Raw genomic sequence first — 20,318 nt, 5'->3', positions numbered from 1 at the left:
GGTTCTGGGCAATCGGCACACACTAGTCCTCAGCTTGGTATGACACCCAACTTGTAAAGACCAGCTCCCCGCGGGAATCTGTGGTATACTCCATGCTGCCAAATCTAATGATCTATTCTGGAGCAAATTATTCGACCTGGCCGAGGTGGCTAGTCGAGTTGGTGACGAGAGTGATGCCGCTGAAGACAAAGACCTGCCCTGTCACAAAGGTTTCCTTGATACCGAATTGCTCATCGATCATGACTCCCATCATACCGTAGAAATCCCTTAATGGAGCCTAAGTAGGCCACCACCGACGGGGTAAATCTGACAGATCTCGAGGTAGGGATCACATGCTAAGCGTCTAAACATGATGGTAACAGAGACACGAGGTTTACCCAGGTTCGGACTCTCTGAGGAGATAATACCCTACCTCATGCCTGTGTTTATTGCATCGGAGTAAGTACAAAGTGCAAGTGTCTAACCAGAGATAATAACGTGTCCTTTATGAAGGAAATATGCCCTAGAGGCAATAATAAAGTTATTATTTATTTCCTCATATCATGATAAATGTTTATTATTCATGCTAGAATTGTATTAACCGGAAACATAATACATGTGTGAATACATAGACAAACATAGTGTCACTAGTATGCCTCTACTTGACTAGCTCGTTGATCAAAGATGGTGAAGTTTCCTAGCCATAGACATGAGTTGTCATTTGATTAACAGGATCACATCATTAGGAGAATGATGTGATTTACTTGACCCATTTCGTTAGCTTAGCACTTGATTGTTTAGTTTACTGCTATTGCTTTCTCCATGACTTATACAGTTCCTATGACTATGAGATTATGCAACTCCCGAATACCGGAGGAACACTTTGTGTGCTACCAAACGTCACAACGTAACTGGGTGATTATAAAGGTGCTCTACAGGTGTCTCCGATGGTGTTCGTTGAGTTGGCATAGATCGAGAATAGGATTTGTCACTCCGATTGTCGGAGAGGTATCTGTGGGCCCTCTCGGTAATGCACATCACTATAAGCCTTGCAAGCAATGTGACTAATGAGTTAGTTATGGGATGATGCACTATAGAACGAGTAAAGAGACTTGCCGGTAACGAGATTGAGCTAGGTATTGAGATACCGACGATCGAATCTTGGGCAAGTAACATACCGATGACAAAGGGAACAACGTATGTTGTTATGCGGTTTGACTGATAAAGATCTTCGTAGAATATGTAGGAGCCAATATGAGCATCCAGGTTCCGCTATTGGTTATTGACCAGAGACGTGTCTCGGTCATGTCTACATAGTTCTCGAACCCGTAGGGTCCGCACGCTTAAAGTTCGGTGACGATCGGTATTATGAGTTTTTATGTTTTTGATGTACCGAAGGTAGTTCAGAGTCCCGGATATGATCACGGACATGACGAGGAATCTCGAAATGGTCAAGATGTAAAGATCGATATATTGGACGACTATGTTCGGACACGGGAAGTGTTTCGGGAGGTTTCGAACATATACCGGAGTACCGGGGTGTTACCGGAACCCCCCGGGGAGTATATTGGGCCTAATGGGCCCTAGTGGGAGAAGAGGAGGGGCGGCCAGGGCAGCCGCACGCCCCCTCCCTCTCTAGTCCGAATTGGACAAGGAGGGGGGCGCCCCCCTTTCCTTCTCTCCTTCTCTCCCTTCCTTCTCCTCTCCTACTCCGAGTAGGACTCCTCATGGGGCGGGCCATAGGAGGCCGGCCCCTCCCCCTCCTCCAATGCTTTATATACGGGGAGGGGGGCCCCCCTTGGAGACACAACAATTGATCATTGATCTTTTAGCCATGTGTGGTGCCCCCCTCCACCATAATCCACCTCGGTAATATCGTAGCGGTGCTTAGATGAAGCCCTGCGTCGGTAGCATCATCAACATCGTCACCACGCCGTCGTGCTGACGAAGCTCTTCCCCGAAGATCTACTGGATCGTGAGTTCGCGGGACGTCACCGACCTGAACGTGTGCTGAACGCGGAGGTGCCGTACGTTCGGTACTGAGATCGGTCGATCGTGAAGACGTACGACTACATCCACCGCGTTGTCATAACGCTTTCGCTTACGGTCTACGAGGGTACATAGATGGCACTCTCCCCTCTCGTTGTTATGCATCACCATGATCTTGCGTGTGCGTAGGAATTTTTTTGAAATTACTACGTTCCCCAACAGTGGCATCCGAGCCAGGTTTATGCGTAGACGTTATATGCACGAGTAGAACACAAGTGAGTAGTGGGCGATACAAGTCATACTGCTTACCAGCATGTCATACTTTGGTTCGGCGGTATTGTTGGATGAAGCGGCCCGGACCGACATTACGCGTACGCTTACGCGAGACTGGTTCTACCGACGTGCTTCGCACACAGGTGGCTGACGGGTGTCAGTTTCTCCAACTTTAGTTGAATCAAGTGTGGCTACGCCCGGTCCTTGTGAAGGTTAAAACAACACTAACTTGACGAAATATCGTTGTGGTTTTGATGCATAGGTAAGAACGGTTCTTGCTCGGCCCGTAGCAGCCACGTAAAACTTGCAACAACAAAGTAGAGGATGTCTAACTTGATTTTGCAGGGCATGCTGTGATGTGATATGGTTAAGACATGATGCTATATTTTATTGTATGAGATGATCATGTTTTGTAACAGAGTTATCGACAACTGGCAGGAGCCATATGGTTGTCGCTTTATTGTATGCAATGCAATCGCCCTGTAATTGCTTTACTTTATCACTAAGCGGTAGTGATAGTCGTAGAAGCAATAGTTGGCGAGATGACAACGATGCTACGATGGAGATCAAGGTGTCACGCCGGTGACGATGGTGAACATGAAGGTGCTTTGGAGATGGAGATCAAAGGCACAAGATGATGATGGCCATATCATATCACTTATATTGATTGCATGTGATGTTTATCCTTTATGCATCTTATTCTTCTTTGATTGACGGTAGCATTATAAGATGATCTCTCACTAAAATTTTTAAGGTACAAGTGTTCTCCCTGAGTATGCACCGTTGCCATAGTTCGTCGTGCCGAGACACCACATGATGATCGGGTGTGATAAGCTCAACGTTCTTGTACAACGGGTGCAAGCCAGTTTTGCACACGCAGAATACTCGGGTTAAACTTGACGAGCCTAGCATATGCAGATATGGCCTCGGAACACTGAGACCAAAAGGTCGAACGTGAATCATATAGTAGATATGATCAACATAGTGATGTTCACCATTGAAAACTACTCCATTTCACGTGATGATCGGTTATGGTTTAGTTGATTTGGATCACGTGATCACTTAGATGATAAGAGAGATGTCTATCTAAGTGGGAGTTCTTAAGTAATATGATTAATTGAACTTAAATTTATCATGAACTTAGTACCTGATAGTATTTTGCTTGTCTATGTTGTTGTAGATAGATGGCCCGTGCCGTTGTTCGGTTGAATTTTAATGCATTTCTTGAGAAAGCAAAGTTGAAAGATAATGGTAGCAATTACACAGACTGGGTCCGTAACTTGAGGATTATCCTCATTGCTGCACAGAAGAATTACGCCCTGGAAGCACCGCTAGGTGTACCACTCGCGCCGACAACTGCAGACATTGTGAATGCCTGGCAGTCGCGTGTTGATGACTACTCAATAGTTCAGTGTGCCATGCTTTACGACTTAGAACCGGGACTTCAACGATGTTTTGAAAGTCATGGAGCATATGAGATATTCCAGGAGTTGAAGTCATATTTCAAGCAAATGCCCGGATTGAGAGATATGAAGTCTCCAATAAGTTCTACCGCTACAAGATGGAGGAGAATAGTTCTGTCAGTGAACATATACTCAAAATGTCTGGGTATCATAATCACTTGATTCAACTGGGAGTTAATCTTCCGGATGATAGTGTCATTGACAGAATTTTTCAATCACTACCACCAAGCTACAAGAGCTTCGTGATGAACCATAATATGCAAGGGATGGATAAGACAATTCCCGAGCTCTTCGCAATGCTAAAGGCTGCGGAGGTAGAAATCAAGAAGGAGCATCAAGTGTTGATGGTCAACAAGACCACCAGTTTAAAGAAAAAGGGTAAAGGGAAGAGGAAGGGGAACTTAAAGAAGAATGGCAAACAAGTTGCTGCTCAGGAGAAGAAACCCAAGTCTGGACCTAATCCTGAGACTGAGTGCTTCTACTGCAAAGGGACTGGTCACTGGAAGCGAAACTGCCCCAAGTATTTGGCGGAAAAGAAGGATGGCACGATGAACAAAGGTATATGTGATATACATGTTATTGATGTGTACCTTACTAAAGCTCGCAGTAGCACCTGGGTATTTGATACTGGTTCTGTTGCTAATATTTGCAACTCGAAACAGGGACTACAGATTGAGCGAAGATTGGCTAAGGACGAGGTGACGATGCGCGTGGGAAATGGTTCCAAAGTCGATATGATCGCCGTCGGCACGCTACCTCTACATCTACCTTCAGGATTAATTTTAGACCTGAATAATTGTTATTTGGTGCCAGCGTTAAGCATGAACATTATATTTGGATCTTGTTTGATGCGAGACGGTTATTCATTTAAATCTGAGAATAATGGTTGTTCTATTTATATGAGTAATATCTTTTATGGTCATGCACCATTGAAGAGTGGTCTATTTGTGTTGAATCTCGATAATAGTAATACACATATTCATAATGTTGAAGCCAAAAGATGTAGAGTTGATAATGATAGTGCAACTTATTTGTGGCACTGCCATTTGGGTCATATTGGGGTAAAGCGCATGAAGAAACTCCATACTGATGGACTTCTGGAATCACTTGATTATGAATCACTTGGTACTTGCGAACCATGCCTCACGGGCAAGATGACTAAAACACCGTTCTCCGGAACAATGGAGCGAGCAACAGATTTGTTGGAAATCATACATACTGATGTATGTGGTCCAATGAATGTTGAGGCTCGCGGCGGGTATAGTTATTTTCTCACCTTCACAGATGATTTGAGCAGATATGGGTATATCTACTTAATGAAACATAAGTCTGAAACACTTGAAAAGTTCAAAGAATTTCAGAGTGAAGTGGAAAATCATCGTAACAAGAAAATAAAGTTTCTATGATCTGATCGTGGAGGAGAATATTTCAGTTATGAGTTTGGTCTACATTTGAAACAATGCGGAATAGTTTCACAACTCACACCACCCGGAACACCACAGCGTAATGGTGTGTCCGAACGTCGTAATCGCACTTTACTAGATATGGTGCAATCTATGATGTGTCTTACTGATTTACCGCTATCGTTTTGGGGTTATGCTTTAGAGACGGATGCATTCATGTTAAATAGGGCACCATCAAAATCCATTTAGACGACGCCTTATGAACTATGGTTTGGCAAGAAACCAAAGTTGTCGTTTCTTAAAGTTTGGGGCTGCGATGCTTATGTGAAAAAGCTTCAACCTGATAAGCTCGAACCCAAATCGGAGAAATGTGTCTTCATAGGATACCCAAAGTGTCGTGGAATTGTCACGACAGATGTCCTTGTGAAAGGACTTAGTCATGGAGCCATCGCAACTAGGAAGCTTAAAGGGGTTAAAGCGGGACAAAGGACACGAAGGTTTATACTAGTTCGGCCCCTTACGGTCAAGGTAAAAGCCTAATCCAGTTGAGGTGGAATTGCTAGGGTTTCGATGACCAGGGAGCGAATCCGCTATGCCTGGCTCTCGATTTTATGTTACTTGCCCCCAAACCGCTGCCGGGTCGTCCCTTTATATACAGAGGTTGACGCCCAGCGGCTCATAGAGTCCTGGCCGGCTCATAAACAGTGTCCGGCTCGGTGACCAATTCATCTTGCCTCACAATACAAGTTATGCCCTTATGGCGGTTTATCACTACAGGCCTTAAGTCGCCTTTGGGCCTTGGGCCTTTAACTAAACCGCCATCTTCAAGCTTGATATTGGGATCCATATCATGAATCGCCATAGCATAACCCGGCCCCTCCCGGGCGGGTTACACTAGTAGTTATATCCCCAACATTAGGCCCCATATTGATTTGAACCGGTTCATGTCAATCTTCAATACTTTAAGAAAAAGTCTCTGCCTTCTACCTGTGCAAAAGTTATAACCCGCCATGACGTCATCTTCTGGATTCATGATAACCCGCCATGACGTCATCTGTCATTAAATTCATATTTTATTTAATCATATCCCAACGGATCCTTATCTTAATGACCATCCCGAGAATCGAGGCGTCTGAGTAGCTGGATAACCATGTTTCGGCCTCCTCGTTTCTCGCGCCTACTCTGTCAGTCTTCTCCTTATAAATAGGCACGACTTTAGGTCTTTCTTCACTCTCCCCCTTTCTGTCGCCTTCTTCCTCTCGCGACTCCGCTGCTTGTCGAGCTCCACCGCTGCCGCCGCTGCAGAGCACCTCATCTTCGTCAACCTTGGCCGCTGCATCAACCTGAATCGATCAGAGAACGGCGGCGATCCTCCGCAGTAGATCTACAGCTATAAGTCCTCGTCGTCCCGCACCTCAGATCCACATTTAGGGTTTGTGAGTTCCTCTGTGTTCTTCGCTGTTCATCACAGATTTCTCTGTGGTTCCTTCATTGCATCTTCTTTCGATCTAAAAGGAATACTAAACTCATGCGGTAGTTGTTTTGTATCCATTTCAGATGCTAGTAGATCCCTTTTTCCAGTTTAGAGGCCTCATTAGAACTCACGAGCTCATCTTTACTAGATTTTTAGGTCTAAAATATTTTCTTTTCTGAACAGCCATTTGATCCAAATTAATTGTTGCGTCCTGTGAAACCTATTTTTGTACACTTAGCTGATGCCTGTATCTTGATAGGTCCACCTAGCCATGGCGGCTCACACCACCGGCTTTAATTTGAGATGCTCAATAATAATTTCAACCACGCCCGGCGGCTTAGATAACCTCAACTGCTCATGGCGGCTTAAATAATCTGCCATAATTAACCATACACCATTAGGCCCCTTTGTAAGCCGCCATCTTGAATATGAATTGAAGTATTTCTCTCCGGCTTAAATTTGAACCGGAAATTTTTATTTTGTCATAGGCGTCCATCTCCACAATGCCGCCCAAGGCTCCCAAAGCACCCGTTACATGCAACTGGGTCAAATCCATCATCACAGATAACACATTTAATGATTTTGTGAAGACTGGTTATCTGCCGAAGAAGGAAGTCATGTCCTATCGTGCTCCTAATCCGACAGAAGAAAAACCTCAACCCAAGGAAGGGGAAGTTATCGTCTTTACTGATCACATGAACCGGGGCTTTTCTCCACCCGGCTCAAAGTTTTTCAGAGACGTCTTGCACTTTTTTGACCTCCGACCTCAAGACATCGGGCCTAATTCCGTGTCAAATATTTGCAATTTTCAAGTGTTCTCTGAGGTGTACCTCGGAGAAGAACCCAGCTTGCTACTCTTTAGAGAGTTGTTTTATCTGAATCGCCAGAATGAACGTGCCAATGGGCCCAGCTTGGAGCTTGGTGGAATCTCAATCCAGCGACGGAGAGACTGTCTCTTTCCATATGCCGAACCGCCGAGTCACCCTAAAGATTGCAGCCAGACGTGGTTCTATTGTCAAGATACTTCTCCGGCTGACGAGAACCCTCTGCCCGGCTTTCGCGCCCTGCGCCTCGAGTCCACTCACCCCTTGCCAGATAAACTGTCTACTGCTGAACGTCAACTCGCCCCCACCATGAGTAAGGTCAAGGCTCTTCTGGGGAATGGCTTGAACGGCATTGATCTGGTCCGGGTTTGGCTTGCCTGGAGGGTTATTCCTTTGAGCCGCCGCCCCGGCTTGATGTGCGATTACACAGGCCAAAAGAATGATCCTCTGCGGCACAGCCCTGATGATTTACCTGAGGACGTCATTGATGATATGACAAAGTCTCTTCTGAATGAGAGCCTGTCAGATTGTGCAAAGTAGGTTTAAGTCCTTTCTGCAAAGCTAACCCGGCTCCAGCGGTAAGCCATTGACTTAAGCATTTTTACCTTCAACTTTGACAATTTCGTTTTTAGTCAAAAAACCCTTGTTGTAATCCACAGGCTGATGACGAATTTTGGAAGGTCAAGTATGACCATGAAGCTGCAAAGAAAGCCAGTAAAGCCAAGAAAGCCGCTGCCCGGAAGAAGGGGAATAAGCCTAGCGCCTCAGATATGCTTCATTTAGAAGATACCTCTGAGTCAGAGGTAGTTCTTGACTCTTTAGGCTCCTTTTTTAACCACCTTATTGACACTGATTATCATCAGGAGGACACAGGAGCAAGTCATGCAGTGGATGAAGAGGTAACTATTATTTCCTCCGACTCCGAGCCTTTGCCAAGACGGAAAATCCGAAGAATAACCCAGAAAGTAAGATTTTCACATCCTTTAGCTTATCAAGATCCTCAATTTCTTTTGAAGCAACAGATGCATAAGAACCGGAGGCAAACCTGGACCAGCAAGGATGCCGAACTTTCCTCCGGCTTACCAAATGCACCGAAGAAGCGCCAGAACAAGGTTACTTCCGATTTACACCCTATTTATCCTTTGGAGGGTCTCATTCGTGAACCACTCAATTCTTCTAACTCAAACTACCAGGAAACTTCACCTTCCTCCGGCGAGTCAATGCAGTCCAACTTGCCGACTTTTAAAACTGCTCCAGAGTAATGATAATCTGCTTATCTTGTGTTTATCTTAACTCTTGTTTTCGTACTAACCTTTTGATTTTTACACAACGTACAAGTAAAGCCCAGCAAATGGGCGAAGAAGAACAAGCCGGCCGAAGAGCCGATCTTAAATGAACCGGAGCTCAGAACGGCTGCTCCTGACACCTCCGTTCATGAGCCGCCGCCTGAACCAGCCCACGACATTCCAACGCCTACTGCTGATCCGCCTGTTGAGCAAGCCGTTGATGGTTTAGAACACCCGGAGATCCCTAGCCCGGCCAAGACAGATGACCCCGATGTCGAAATCATCAAGACCGGTTTTGTTGAGCCAGGGAGACCCACCGTGCTAGCCAAGTGCTCCGCTAAGGAAGAACTTCTGGAACGCTGCAGGGCTAAGCTGGATGTCACTGATTATACTCATCTGAGTATTGGAGAAATCGTCTCTGGTCATATGAACCAAGTGCACAACAGCCGTGACATGGAAATTGACATGGTGAAGCAGATACACCAAAAATCTGAGGTATAATTCTTGTTCTATATTTTATTTATTCTTACCATACCAGCCCCCAAGTCTATTGCTTATGACGAAATATGTTGTAGACTTAAAACCAGCTTGGTAATATATATAAGAACTTCGGCTTAGCCTGTAGCCCCCAAGGGCCGGCTTAAGCAGCATGTTTGAACCGGTCCTTATCATGTTTTAATCAAGAAGTACTTGGAACAGCAATATGCATTAGCCCCCAAGTGCCAAGTACCTTTTCCTGCAAAGTGCTTGGGACTTACTTTTTATGAACCGCCACTGTAAACAGATTTCTTCAACATACATTAGCCCCCAAGTGCCAAGTGACATTGCTTGCAAAGAGGCTTGGGACTTAATGTAGCATTATGATAATCCTAACTTTAACCCGACATTTGTGCAGGCCACCATTAGTCAATTTGAATCGGAAATATCTGACTTGAAGAATCGCCTGGAAGCACAGGAGATTGAAACCCAAAAAGGCAACTCCAAGTTTGAATTCAGTGTATCTGAACAAGAGAAATTGAAAAAAGGCTTTGAATCCGAGAAGAAGGCTTGGGCTGATGAAAAGATCGCCTTGATTAATCGGGCTGAGAAAGCAGAGGCAGCTCTTGCAGAAACAACCGCCGAATTATCCGGTTTAAAACGCCATGTATCTCAGATGGTCTCAGCAATCTTTGGTAAGTTACTCTACAGGTGTTAAATCTTGTCTATAATTATATCAACTGTTAGCAACTCACCTGACGTTGTAATGTAGGCCCTAGGAGTTCAAATCTTAACCAAAGCATGCTGGTAAAGCTAAAGGCGGTTTATACGCTGGTAGAACAACTTTATACTGGGTCTCAGCATGCCTTAGCTGCAGTGGCTTTGTCAAATGAAGTCCCCACCCTCCTGGCGGATGTACTGAAACGGCTTGTCGTGCTACCTCAGCGGTTCAAAGAACTAAGGCGCTCTTCTGCGAGAGCCGGAGCCGTAGCCGCGTTAAGCCGGGCCAAGGCGTGGCTACCAGAGCTAGACCCGGCTGACATCGCCATCGGATACCCAAGCCTAAAGGAGGATGGCACACCATTTGAACAGAAGGATTTCACCGCTTGTGTGAAAGAAATACAGAGAACCGGAGGATTCCAACGCCGCACTATGAAGCGATCAGCCTGATCCCTCCCATCCGTAAGCATACCTTCGCCCCTGAAGTTGACCCGGCCGGATTAATTGATGATGAAGCTCAATTTGAAGCTTTGAGTGGCATTGACTGGTCATCATCAACCTTCCAGGACAGGAACCAAGACGGAGAAGCGGAAAGGGATGATCTGGAAGCTTCAGGTCAACAAAACAACTGATCCGTCGGGCGGCTCGTATTTGTGTCTTCCTGAAAAAACAATATCAATCCTTTGGACTCTGGGAATCATGTAATAGGGTAGAAATAACTTGATTTTGCCGTGCTATCATGCACGTATTTGGTGCTCAACAATGTTAAGCCGTCGTCTGATATTCCTCCGTATTATGCTTAACATCTGTTTCCTTATGCTTAAGAGAGTTGATTCAACTGTCCTGCATACAAAAATAAATCACAAGACCCTTGGCGGCTTACCGTAAGGCGGGTCATATAACATATATAAAACCCAAAAAGAATCATAGATAAATAGGCCTATTATCAATTATAACCTTGAAATACAACTGATAATATCATACCTATGCTCCTATGGATGATACCGCCGGTTTATATGACCCGGACAGTGAGGGTGATAACCCAATTCTGTAAAACCGGCACATATACTGTTTGTTATCTGCTGACATCTTATTGAACAAGGTTAAGCCAGATGGAATAAGCCACCCACTAGATACTTTCAAATATGATCAAAAAAGTCTCAAGACAAAGTCAAATAATTGTGATTGCAAAAACTTTACAAGAAACAGACAAAATTTTGAGGCTTCTGATTCGAATACGATCAGTAAACCGTTCCAAAGGGGTTAAGCTAAGATTCGAATACGATCATATAGCCCCCAGTGGCTTTGGCGTTGCCGATCAAGAGGGTACCGACAGTTATGTTCTCTTTGGTTCGAATACGACCTATCTTTGAACAGGAAGCCCCCAAATGACCTTGAGAGTTGTTTAACGACACTGATTCGAACACGATCCACGTCGGACCCAAAGGGGTTGAGCTATGATTCGGATACGATCAAGAAGCCCCCAAGTGGGTTTGGCAGTGTGCCAATCAAAAGGGTATCGACAGCTATGTTCTCTTTGGTTCGAATATGACCTATGTTTGAACAGGAAGCCCCCTAGTGATCATGATATTTAACGGCTAGATTCGAATACAATCATGAGCCGGACCAAAGGGAGAGCCGGATTCAAATATGATCAGCTCCCTGTTGGTCATTTCAAAGATATAATAATGAAGACATATAAACTTTTGAGGATGAAAAGGACAGAGGTTCTGCTTTATTACTTTTCATAATGTATACATCATCAAAATATGTACACCATGAGAGCTGGCGGCTCAAGTATAGTAAGGCCGAAGATGAGCGATATTCCATGGCCGGCGGGTCTCTTCATCCGACTTACATGAGTCTTTGCGCTCTTGAACATCGATGAGGTAATATGACCCGTTGTGTAGATTCTTACTGACCACAAAGGGCCCTTCCCAAGGCGGGGATAACTTGTGCGCATCAGACTGGTCCTGGATGAGCTGAAGCACCAGGTCACCTTCTTGAAAGGTTCTGGACTTAACCCGGCGGCTGTGATAACGACGCGGGTCCTGTTGGTAAATCGCCGAGCGGGCTGCTGCTAAGTCACGCTTCTCATCCAACAAGTCAAGTGCATCCTGACGGGCTTGTTCTTTATTAGCTTCAACGTAAGCCGCCCCACGGGGCGAGTCATGACGAATGTCACTTGGTAGTATTCGTCATGCCTCTGCTCCATAAACCATGAAGAAAGGCGTATAACCCGTAGATCTGTTAGGTGTAGTATTGATGCTCCATATCACAGAAGGCAACTCCTCCACCCAACAACCCGGCGTCCGCTGTAAGGGGACCATGAGCGGGGCTTAATGCCTTTCAAGATCTCCTGATTAGCTCTTTCAGCTTGACCATTGGATTGAGGATGAGCTACTGATGAAACATCAAGCCAGATATGCTCACGTTGACAGAACTCTTCCATGGCACCTTTAGACAGATTAGTACCATTGTCAGTTATGATGTCGTGTGGAAAGCCAAAACGAAAGATCACCTTTTTCATGAATTGAACCGTCGTGGCTGCATCACACTTACTGACCGGCTCTACCTCAACCCACTTCGTGAATTTATCAACCGCCACCAAGAGGTGTGTCTTTTTATCCTTGGACCTTTTGAAAGGCCCAACCATGTCAAGCCCCCAGACTACAAACGGCCAAGTAATTGGAATCATCCTCAATTCTTGAGCCGGCACATGAGCCCGTCGTGAGAACTTCTGGCAACCATCGCATTTACTGACCAGATCCTCCGCATCAGCATGAGCCGTCAACCAATAAAAACCATGACGGAAAGCTTTGGCCACAAGAGATTTTGAACCGGCATGATGACCACAATCGCCTTCATGGATATCGCGAAGAATTTCTTGACCTTCCTCAGGCGAAACACAACGTTGAAACGCCCCAGTAACACTGCGATGATGCAACTGACCATTAGCAATGGTCATCGATTTAGATCACCGGACGATTTGTCTAGCCAGGGTCTCGTCCTCAGGCAACTCGCCCCGGGTCATATAAGCCAAATATGGCACTGTCCAGTCTGGGATGACGTGAAGAGCCGCCACCAATTGTGCTTCTGGGTCAGGAACAGCCAAATCCTCCTCTCTAGGCAACTTGACAGAAGGGTTATGCAAAACATCCAAGAAAGTGTTAGGTGGCACCGACTTACCCTGAGATCCCAGCCGGCTTAAAGCATCAGCTGCCTCATTCTTCCTTCGATCAATGTGCTCCACTTGATAACCTTTGAAGTGTCCAGCGACAACATCAACCTCACGGCGATAAGCCGCCATGAGAGGATCCTTAGAATCCCACTTGCCTGACACCTGTTGAGCCACCAAATCTGAGTCGCCAAAGCACCTTACCCGGCTTAAGTTCATCTCCTTAGCCATCCGAAGACCATGGAGCAAGGCCTCATACTCAGCTGCATTGTTAGTACATGGAAACATCAACCGGAGCACATAACAAAATTTGTCACCTCGAGGGGAAGCTAAAACAACTCCAGCACCCGAGCCCTCCAACTGCCTGGACCCATCAAAGTGAATAGTCTAGTATGTGTTGTCCAGCTTTTCTTCAGGCGTCTGCAGCTCTGTGCAATCGTTGATAAAGTCAACCAGTGCTTGAGACTTAATAGCAGTGCGTGGCATATACTTTAAGCCATGAGGCCCAAGTTCAATGGCCCACTTGGCGACTCGTCCTGTGGCCTCTCTATTCTGACTGATGTCTCCCAAAGGAGCAGAACTTACCACAGTGATGGGGTGACCCTGGAAGTACTGCTTAAGCTTCCGGCTCGCCATGAACACCCCATAAACAAGCTTCTGCCAATGTGGATATCTTTGCTTAGACTCAATAAGCACCTCACTGATGTAGTAAACCGGCCATTGAACCGGATGTTCCTTGCCGGCCTCCTTGCGCTCCACCACAATCGCAACACTGACAACACGTGAGTTAGCAGCCACATACAGCAATAAGGGTTCCTTATCAATGGGAGCAGCAAGAACCGGCGGCTCAGACAACTGTCTCTTCAAATCTTCAAAGGCAGTATTAGCAGCATCACTCCAGACAAAGTTGTCTGTCTTTTTCATCATCTGATACAGTGGTATGGCCTTCTCCCCTAACCGGCTTATGAACCGGCTTAAAGCGGCGATACGACCCGCCAGTCGCTGAACATCATTGACGCATGCTGGCTTAGCCAAAGAGGTAATCGCCTTGATCTTCTCCAGGTTAGCCTCAATGCCTCTGTTAGAAACCAGAAAACCCAAAAGCTTGCCTGCTGGCACACCAAACACACATTTGGCCGGGTTAAGCATCATTTTGTAGACCCGGAGATTATCAAAGGTTTCCTTCAGATCATCTATCAAGGTCTCCTTCTCTCTGGATTTCACCACAATATCATCCACATAAGCATGAACATTGCGCCCAATCTGATCGTGGAGACAGTTCTGCACACATCGCTGATAAGTCGCCTGGGCACTCTTGAGCCCAAAAGGCATAGATACATAACAGAAGGCTCCAAACAGAGTGATGAAGGCCGTCTTCTCCTGGTCCTTAACCGCCATTTTGATCTGATGATAACCAGAGTAAGCATCCAAAAAGCTCAAACGCTCACAACCCGCCGTAGCATCAATAATTTGATCAATACGGGGAAGAGCAAAAGGATCAGCCGGACAAGCCTTATTTAAGTCCGTGTAATCCACACACATCCACCAGGTGCCGTTCTTTTTAAGTACAAGCACTGGGTTAGCCAACCATTCCGGGTGAAAAACTTCAACAATAAACCCGGCCACCAAGAGCCGGGCCACCTCCTCACCTATAGCTTTACGTCTCTCCTTGTTAAACCGCCGAAGAAACTGCCTGACCGGCTTAAACTTTGGATCAATATTAAGAGTGTGCTCAGCGAGTTCTCTCGGTACACCAGGCATGTCAGAAGGTTTCCATGCAAAGATGTCCCGGTTCTCACGGATGAACTCGATGAGCGCGCTTTCCTATTTAGGATCCAGATTGGCACTGATACTGAATTGCTTGGATGAGTCGCCTGGAACAAAATCAACAAGCTTGGTGTCATCAGCCGACTTAAATTTCATCACCGGGTCGTGCTCTGTGGTTGGTTTCTTCAGAGACGTCATGTCCGCCGGGTCAACGTTGTCCTTATAAAACTTCAACTCCTCTGCTGCACAAACAGATTCAGCATAAGCAGCATCACCTTCCTCACATTCTAGGGCTATCTTCCGACTCCCATGTACCATTAGGGTCCGCACGCTTAAAGTTCGGTGACGATCGGTATTATGAGTTTTTGTGTTTTTGATGTACCGAAGGTAGTTCGGAGTCCCGGATATGATCACGGACATGACGAGGAGTCTCGAAATGGTCGAGACGTAAAGATCGATATATTGGACGACTATGTTCGGACACCGAAAGTGTTTCGGGAGGTTTCGGACATATACCGGAGTACCGGGGGGTTACCGGAACCCCCCCGGGTAGTATATTGGGCCTAATGGGCCCTAGTGGGAGAAGAGGAGGGGCGGCCAGGGCAGCCGCGCGCCCCCTCCCCCTCTAGTCCGAATTGGACAAGGGGGGGGGGGCGCCCTCCTTTCCTTCTCTCCTTCTCTCCCTTCCTTCTCCTCTGCTACTCCTACTTGGACCGTCAGTCGGGACCCATGGGCTGGTCGTCGCAGCTCGTCGGAGAATCTGGTCGGGATCGATCTAAATGGGGAACACCATGAATGCAGAAGAGAGAAAGTGATGGGGAGAGTAAAATGGACGACTGCTTTGATAGGTGAGGGAGAGAAGAAGTGATGGGTTGCCTCCTTTTGCACGACCAGTGTCTCGAACGAACGTCTCCCAGTGATGTCGTGGCAAGTCGTTGTGCGCCAAGATTCGTCCGCTCGATCCACCGACAATGAGGGCGTTCACGCAAGACAACGAAAAATATGACATCAGGTTTTTCTTATTTAGGTTTTTTTAATACAATACAAGCTAAAATCAAACCATACTCCATCTTGTATTTCCATAATAGTCGGATATGCCTGTGATACTGTGATACTCTAACAGTATGCCAGCTCCCGCTTGCCTCCCATTTACTATGTACTCCTTTTCCAAAATAATTGTCGTGATTTTATTTCAAATTTTGAACTAAAACCATGGCAACTATTTTGAAACTGAGGGATCATAGTGTGACCTTCATATTTACCCTGCAATTAGAACCCATGTGTCATTGAGTCATAGGTTCTTCCCTTAAAATCGAAGGTTCAGAAGAACCCCAAGTTGTAAAGTTTGAATATCTTAAAATGCACTCCCTCTAAAGAAATACTCCCTCCGTTCCACAATGTAGTACGTATAATTTTTCTGAAAAATCAAAGTTTACAAATTTTGACCAAGTTTCTAGAGAAACTACATATAGAATATCAATACGTGTCACTAGATATATCACAAGACGTATTTTCATATTGTATATACTTGATATTGTAGTTATAAACACTTTTCTCTGCAAACTTGGTCAAGGTTTGTAAGGTTTAACTTTTCAGAAAATTTATATGCACTGCATTATGAAACAGACGAAAAGTGTTTACAGAGGGAGTAGTACCTGGAGTGAAAGAAAATGGAGACCGGCCTGGCTTACATCAACCTTCTGTGCTCGCGACTCAGATTACTGCATTCGGCATCACAAGTGATACTAGATCTGTTCAGAAACCAACGGGGGCCAGTTGTGCACTTTCAACTTGCATCTGGAGAAGATATTGCTGCCGGCCTCGCATCCCATGGGTTGATCCACCCTGACCCAGCTCACACTTTCCAACAGCAAGTCGGCAATACAAAATTGCATCTAAAGGTAAGACACGGGCAACTATCCACCGAGAGTGTGCTCATCTGATCGTTGACCCAACCTCCCTATCCCACCCACCCTTTTATGGCTTCACTTTCGCAGCCACGACATTGCTGATCATGGACATTGCACTAGCAGATAAATATTCCCGGCGCTTGTCTTCTCCTGCTCCAAACCCAATCTCAAATTCTCATTGGCTTCTTCTTCTTCTTCTTCTTCTTCCATACTCGTACAACTCTGCTCTGTGCTCTTCACTCTGTCTACTTCCATTTTCAAGAACCGTACTCAGATCCTGAGTCTCTGAGCAGAAGTTTCACTGGAGGGAGCTAGCGAGCTAGCTAGCCGGACGAGCGGCGATGGCAGGCGAGCTTACTGTGATGATGTGCATGGCGGCTGCGGCGCTGCTGGTTTCTTTGACCGGCGGCGCGGGCGTGGCGGCGGCCTCAGCGAAGGAGCTACGGCAAGGCTTCTCGGCCGCCCACGACACGTCCTACTCGCACTTCCAGCCGGTGCTCTCCGACCCCACCGGCGTCTTCGCCCTCGGCTTCCTCCGAGTCAACTCCACCACGCTCGACCTCGCCGTCCTCCACCTCCCTTCCGCTTTCCCCCTCTGGCGAGCCATGCCAGACCGCCCCGCGCCGTGGTCTGCGGCCGCGTCCCTCTCCTTCAACGGCAGCCTGGTGCTCACGGACGGCGCCACCAACCAAGTGCTTTGGTCCACCGCCGCGGCGGCCGGCGACCGCGCCGTTCTCCTCAACACGTCCAACCTTCAGATTCAGAGCAGCGGCTCGCCCGTTGCCGTGTGGCAGAGCTTCGACTACCCTTCGGACACCATTGTCCAGGGTCAGAACCTCACCTCATCGGCAGCGCTTCACTCCATCGACCAGCGATTCGCCATGCGGCTCGGTAGCAACTACTTCGCGCTCTACGTCGAGCCGCCACCGCTGTCGTCGGGCGGCGTCGCCGCCGCCATGTACTCGAAGCACACGGCTCTGGAGGCCAAGGCCCAGATCGTGGCCGGCGGCGGCCCGATATACGTGCGTGTGGAGCCCGACGGCTACCTCGGCGTGTACCAGAAGGAGGGAGCCCCCGCCGACGTCATGTCCTTCGACACCTTCAACCACGGCGTCCGCGCTCTCCGCCGCATGACTCTGGAGCCCGACGGCAACCTCCGCGCCTACTACTGGGACGGGTCCCGGTGGGTGCTCGACTACACCACCATCACCGACTCGTGCGAGCTGCCCACCACCTGCGGCGCGTACAGCGTCTGCGTGCCGCCCAGCGGCCGGTGCGCGTGCCTGGCGAACGCCACCGACGGCCCGGGCTGCGCCGCCCCCTCCGTCGGGAGCGGCCTGTGCGGCACCACGGGCGGCGAGGTTGGCGGGCTGTACTCGGAGGTGCGGGGACACGGCGTGGAGCCGGCGAACAAGGAGCTGCTGGGGTTCGAGCACGCGGCGTCCGCGGGAGACTGCGAGGCGCTGTGCGCGCGCAACTGCAGCTGCTGGGGCGCGGTGTACAGCAACGGGACGGGCTACTGCTACCTCATCGACTACCCGGCGCAGCTGATGGTGGCCGCCGACGAGAAGAAGCTGGGCTACTTCAAGGTGAGGAGCGTGGAAGAGGCGGCTGGGCGCGGCGGGAGGGCGACCGGTGTCAAGGCGGCGCTGCTTGCGGTCGGCGTCGCGGTGGTGGCTGCCGCCGCTGCGTTCGGGGCGTACAGGGTGTGGGACAGGAGGCGCCGTGCGGCAGCGGAGACGCGGCAGCAGCTGGGCGCCGACGGTGATGGGCTCTCGCCGGGTCCCTACAAGAATCTGGGATCCTTTAGCTCCGTCGAGCTCTCCAGCAGCTTCAACTCCTTACGGAGGTAGCCAGCCAGGATGGTGAGATCCAGTAACCAGATCGGTTTCTTGAGATCGGCACGACGGGAAAGGTACACGGCAGCACGGGTGCGGGAAGTAGGCGCGACGGCGCCCGCTGATCGGTGAAGAAAGCTAATCCGACACGGTGGCGTCTGGGCGAGAAAAGAAATGACAATCTGGGACCATCGACGGCTCGGGAACTTCAAGATTCGGACACTCATCTAGCCGTTGGATTGAAATCCAACGGTTTCCATGCGTCTTCCAGCTCAAGCCTTTCCGTCTACAGTTTATTCCTTCTCGCGACCGTCATGGCTGACGCAGCACGCCGCCTCTTCCACTACCGGATCATCAACATACTCTACCTCAATTCATCATTTCAAACTTCATATTGAAGGGTTTTTTGTATCAACTCCTTCTATCTCTACCGCAATCGAAGTACCTACAAGTAAATTTGGTGTATTTCTTGTCTGTAATGGGAGTAATCGCCCTTACCAATGTAAAATAAGAGCATGTGTCTTTGCCCATTCACAAGAACTCGCTTGTTCTGGTATCTGTCGCCTCTCCTCTTTCTCACCAGGATTGATGCCACATCGACAATTATCATCTCCTTTTCGAGTGTGTGCCGAAACTGAGTTTCTACCATGGAAGCTCTTACTGGACACCACACTGATGTGACTTGTCTCGAGGCTCAACTGCTAATCGTGGCCACATTGTCCATGGAAATTGATTCAACCAAAAAGCTAATCAAATAAATTTCTTCAAATTAAGGTTCCCTGTAATGATCTATCCCGTTGGCCAAAGAATAAGTACATAGCCTGAATAATACAGATTTTGAGAGTTTTTTTTTTAGGGAATAGATTTTTAGTTTTGGACAACCCAACGAGGTAGCAGGGGAAGAGGATGGGGCTATGGCAAGTGTTGTGCGTGTGACGGCAAATTAGGAACCCAGGACACGACGACATGCTTGCGCCATTACCGCTTAAGGAGATTGTTGGACATTATCAGATCGAGACTTCCCTCTTGGCGGTTGGCAATGCTAACATAGAGTGGTCGTCTTGTGCTGGTCCAATCCATTCTAACATGCGTTACAATTTTCCATTTGATTTCTCTTGACACCCCTCCTTGGATGTTTAAGAAAATCGACATGCCTTCCTCTGAAAAGGATCTTACGAATTTGTTGGAGGGCACTACCTTGTCAAGTGGGAGGTTGTTTGCACCCCTAAGGAGTTTGGGGGTCTCGGGGTTGTGAACTTGGCAGGTGTGAGTACCGCTACGAAAGTCCGTCGTGCGTGGATTGCTAGGACCGAGCTTGATAAGTCTTGGCAATGATTGGGAGTTCCTCTAAATCCAAACGAGGTGCTCACTTCAATTCTGCAGCTCGGTTGGTTCTAGGAAATGGTAACATCACCTTCTTTTGGTATGATGTGTGCCTTGAAGGCTCTTCGCTTGCTGACATTGCCCCTGATATTGTCGCATTAGCCCCGGACAACACCAAACCAACGTGCATGCTGGATGATGATGGCCTTACTGATGGATGTTGCTGGAGAGATATTAAGGATAAGCTCACTATTGAAAAGTTCATCCTATTTTTGTATCTAGGATGCTATCAGTAAGGTGCAACTTGTGCCAGCCCAAGAAGATAGTTGAAAGTGGAATTTGGAATCTTTTGGTCGCTTCTCATACAAATCGATGCACAAAGCCAGGTTCTAAGGAATACAAATTTGTGCCCTG

At 47.6% G+C, this 20,318-nt stretch overlaps 1 protein-coding gene across 1 annotated transcript; it reads left to right on the top strand.

The window, feature by feature from the left end:
* Window positions 1-16,814: 16,814 nt before the first annotated feature.
* On the top strand, window positions 16,815-19,121 carry LOC123164813 (PAN domain-containing protein At5g03700-like). Its single transcript, XM_044582404.1, has one exon. The coding sequence runs from the start codon at window positions 17,085-17,087 to the stop codon at window positions 18,594-18,596; it is 1,512 nt and encodes a 503-aa protein (XP_044438339.1). The 5' UTR covers window positions 16,815-17,084; the 3' UTR covers window positions 18,597-19,121.
* Window positions 19,122-20,318: the final 1,197 nt, after the last annotated feature.

This window comes from Triticum aestivum, chromosome 7D (genome assembly GCF_018294505.1).
Source record: "Triticum aestivum cultivar Chinese Spring chromosome 7D, IWGSC CS RefSeq v2.1, whole genome shotgun sequence".
NCBI classification, from domain to species: Eukaryota; Viridiplantae; Streptophyta; class Magnoliopsida; order Poales; family Poaceae; genus Triticum; species Triticum aestivum.
Note: the sequence above shows the minus strand (reverse complement) of the source record. Positions and strands in the feature narration are given on the sequence as shown.

Coding starts and splice junctions, on each gene's coding strand:
- LOC123164813 (XM_044582404.1), top strand. CDS start 17,085: ATGGCAGGCGAGCTTACTGTGATGATGTGCATGGCGGCTGCGGCGCTG.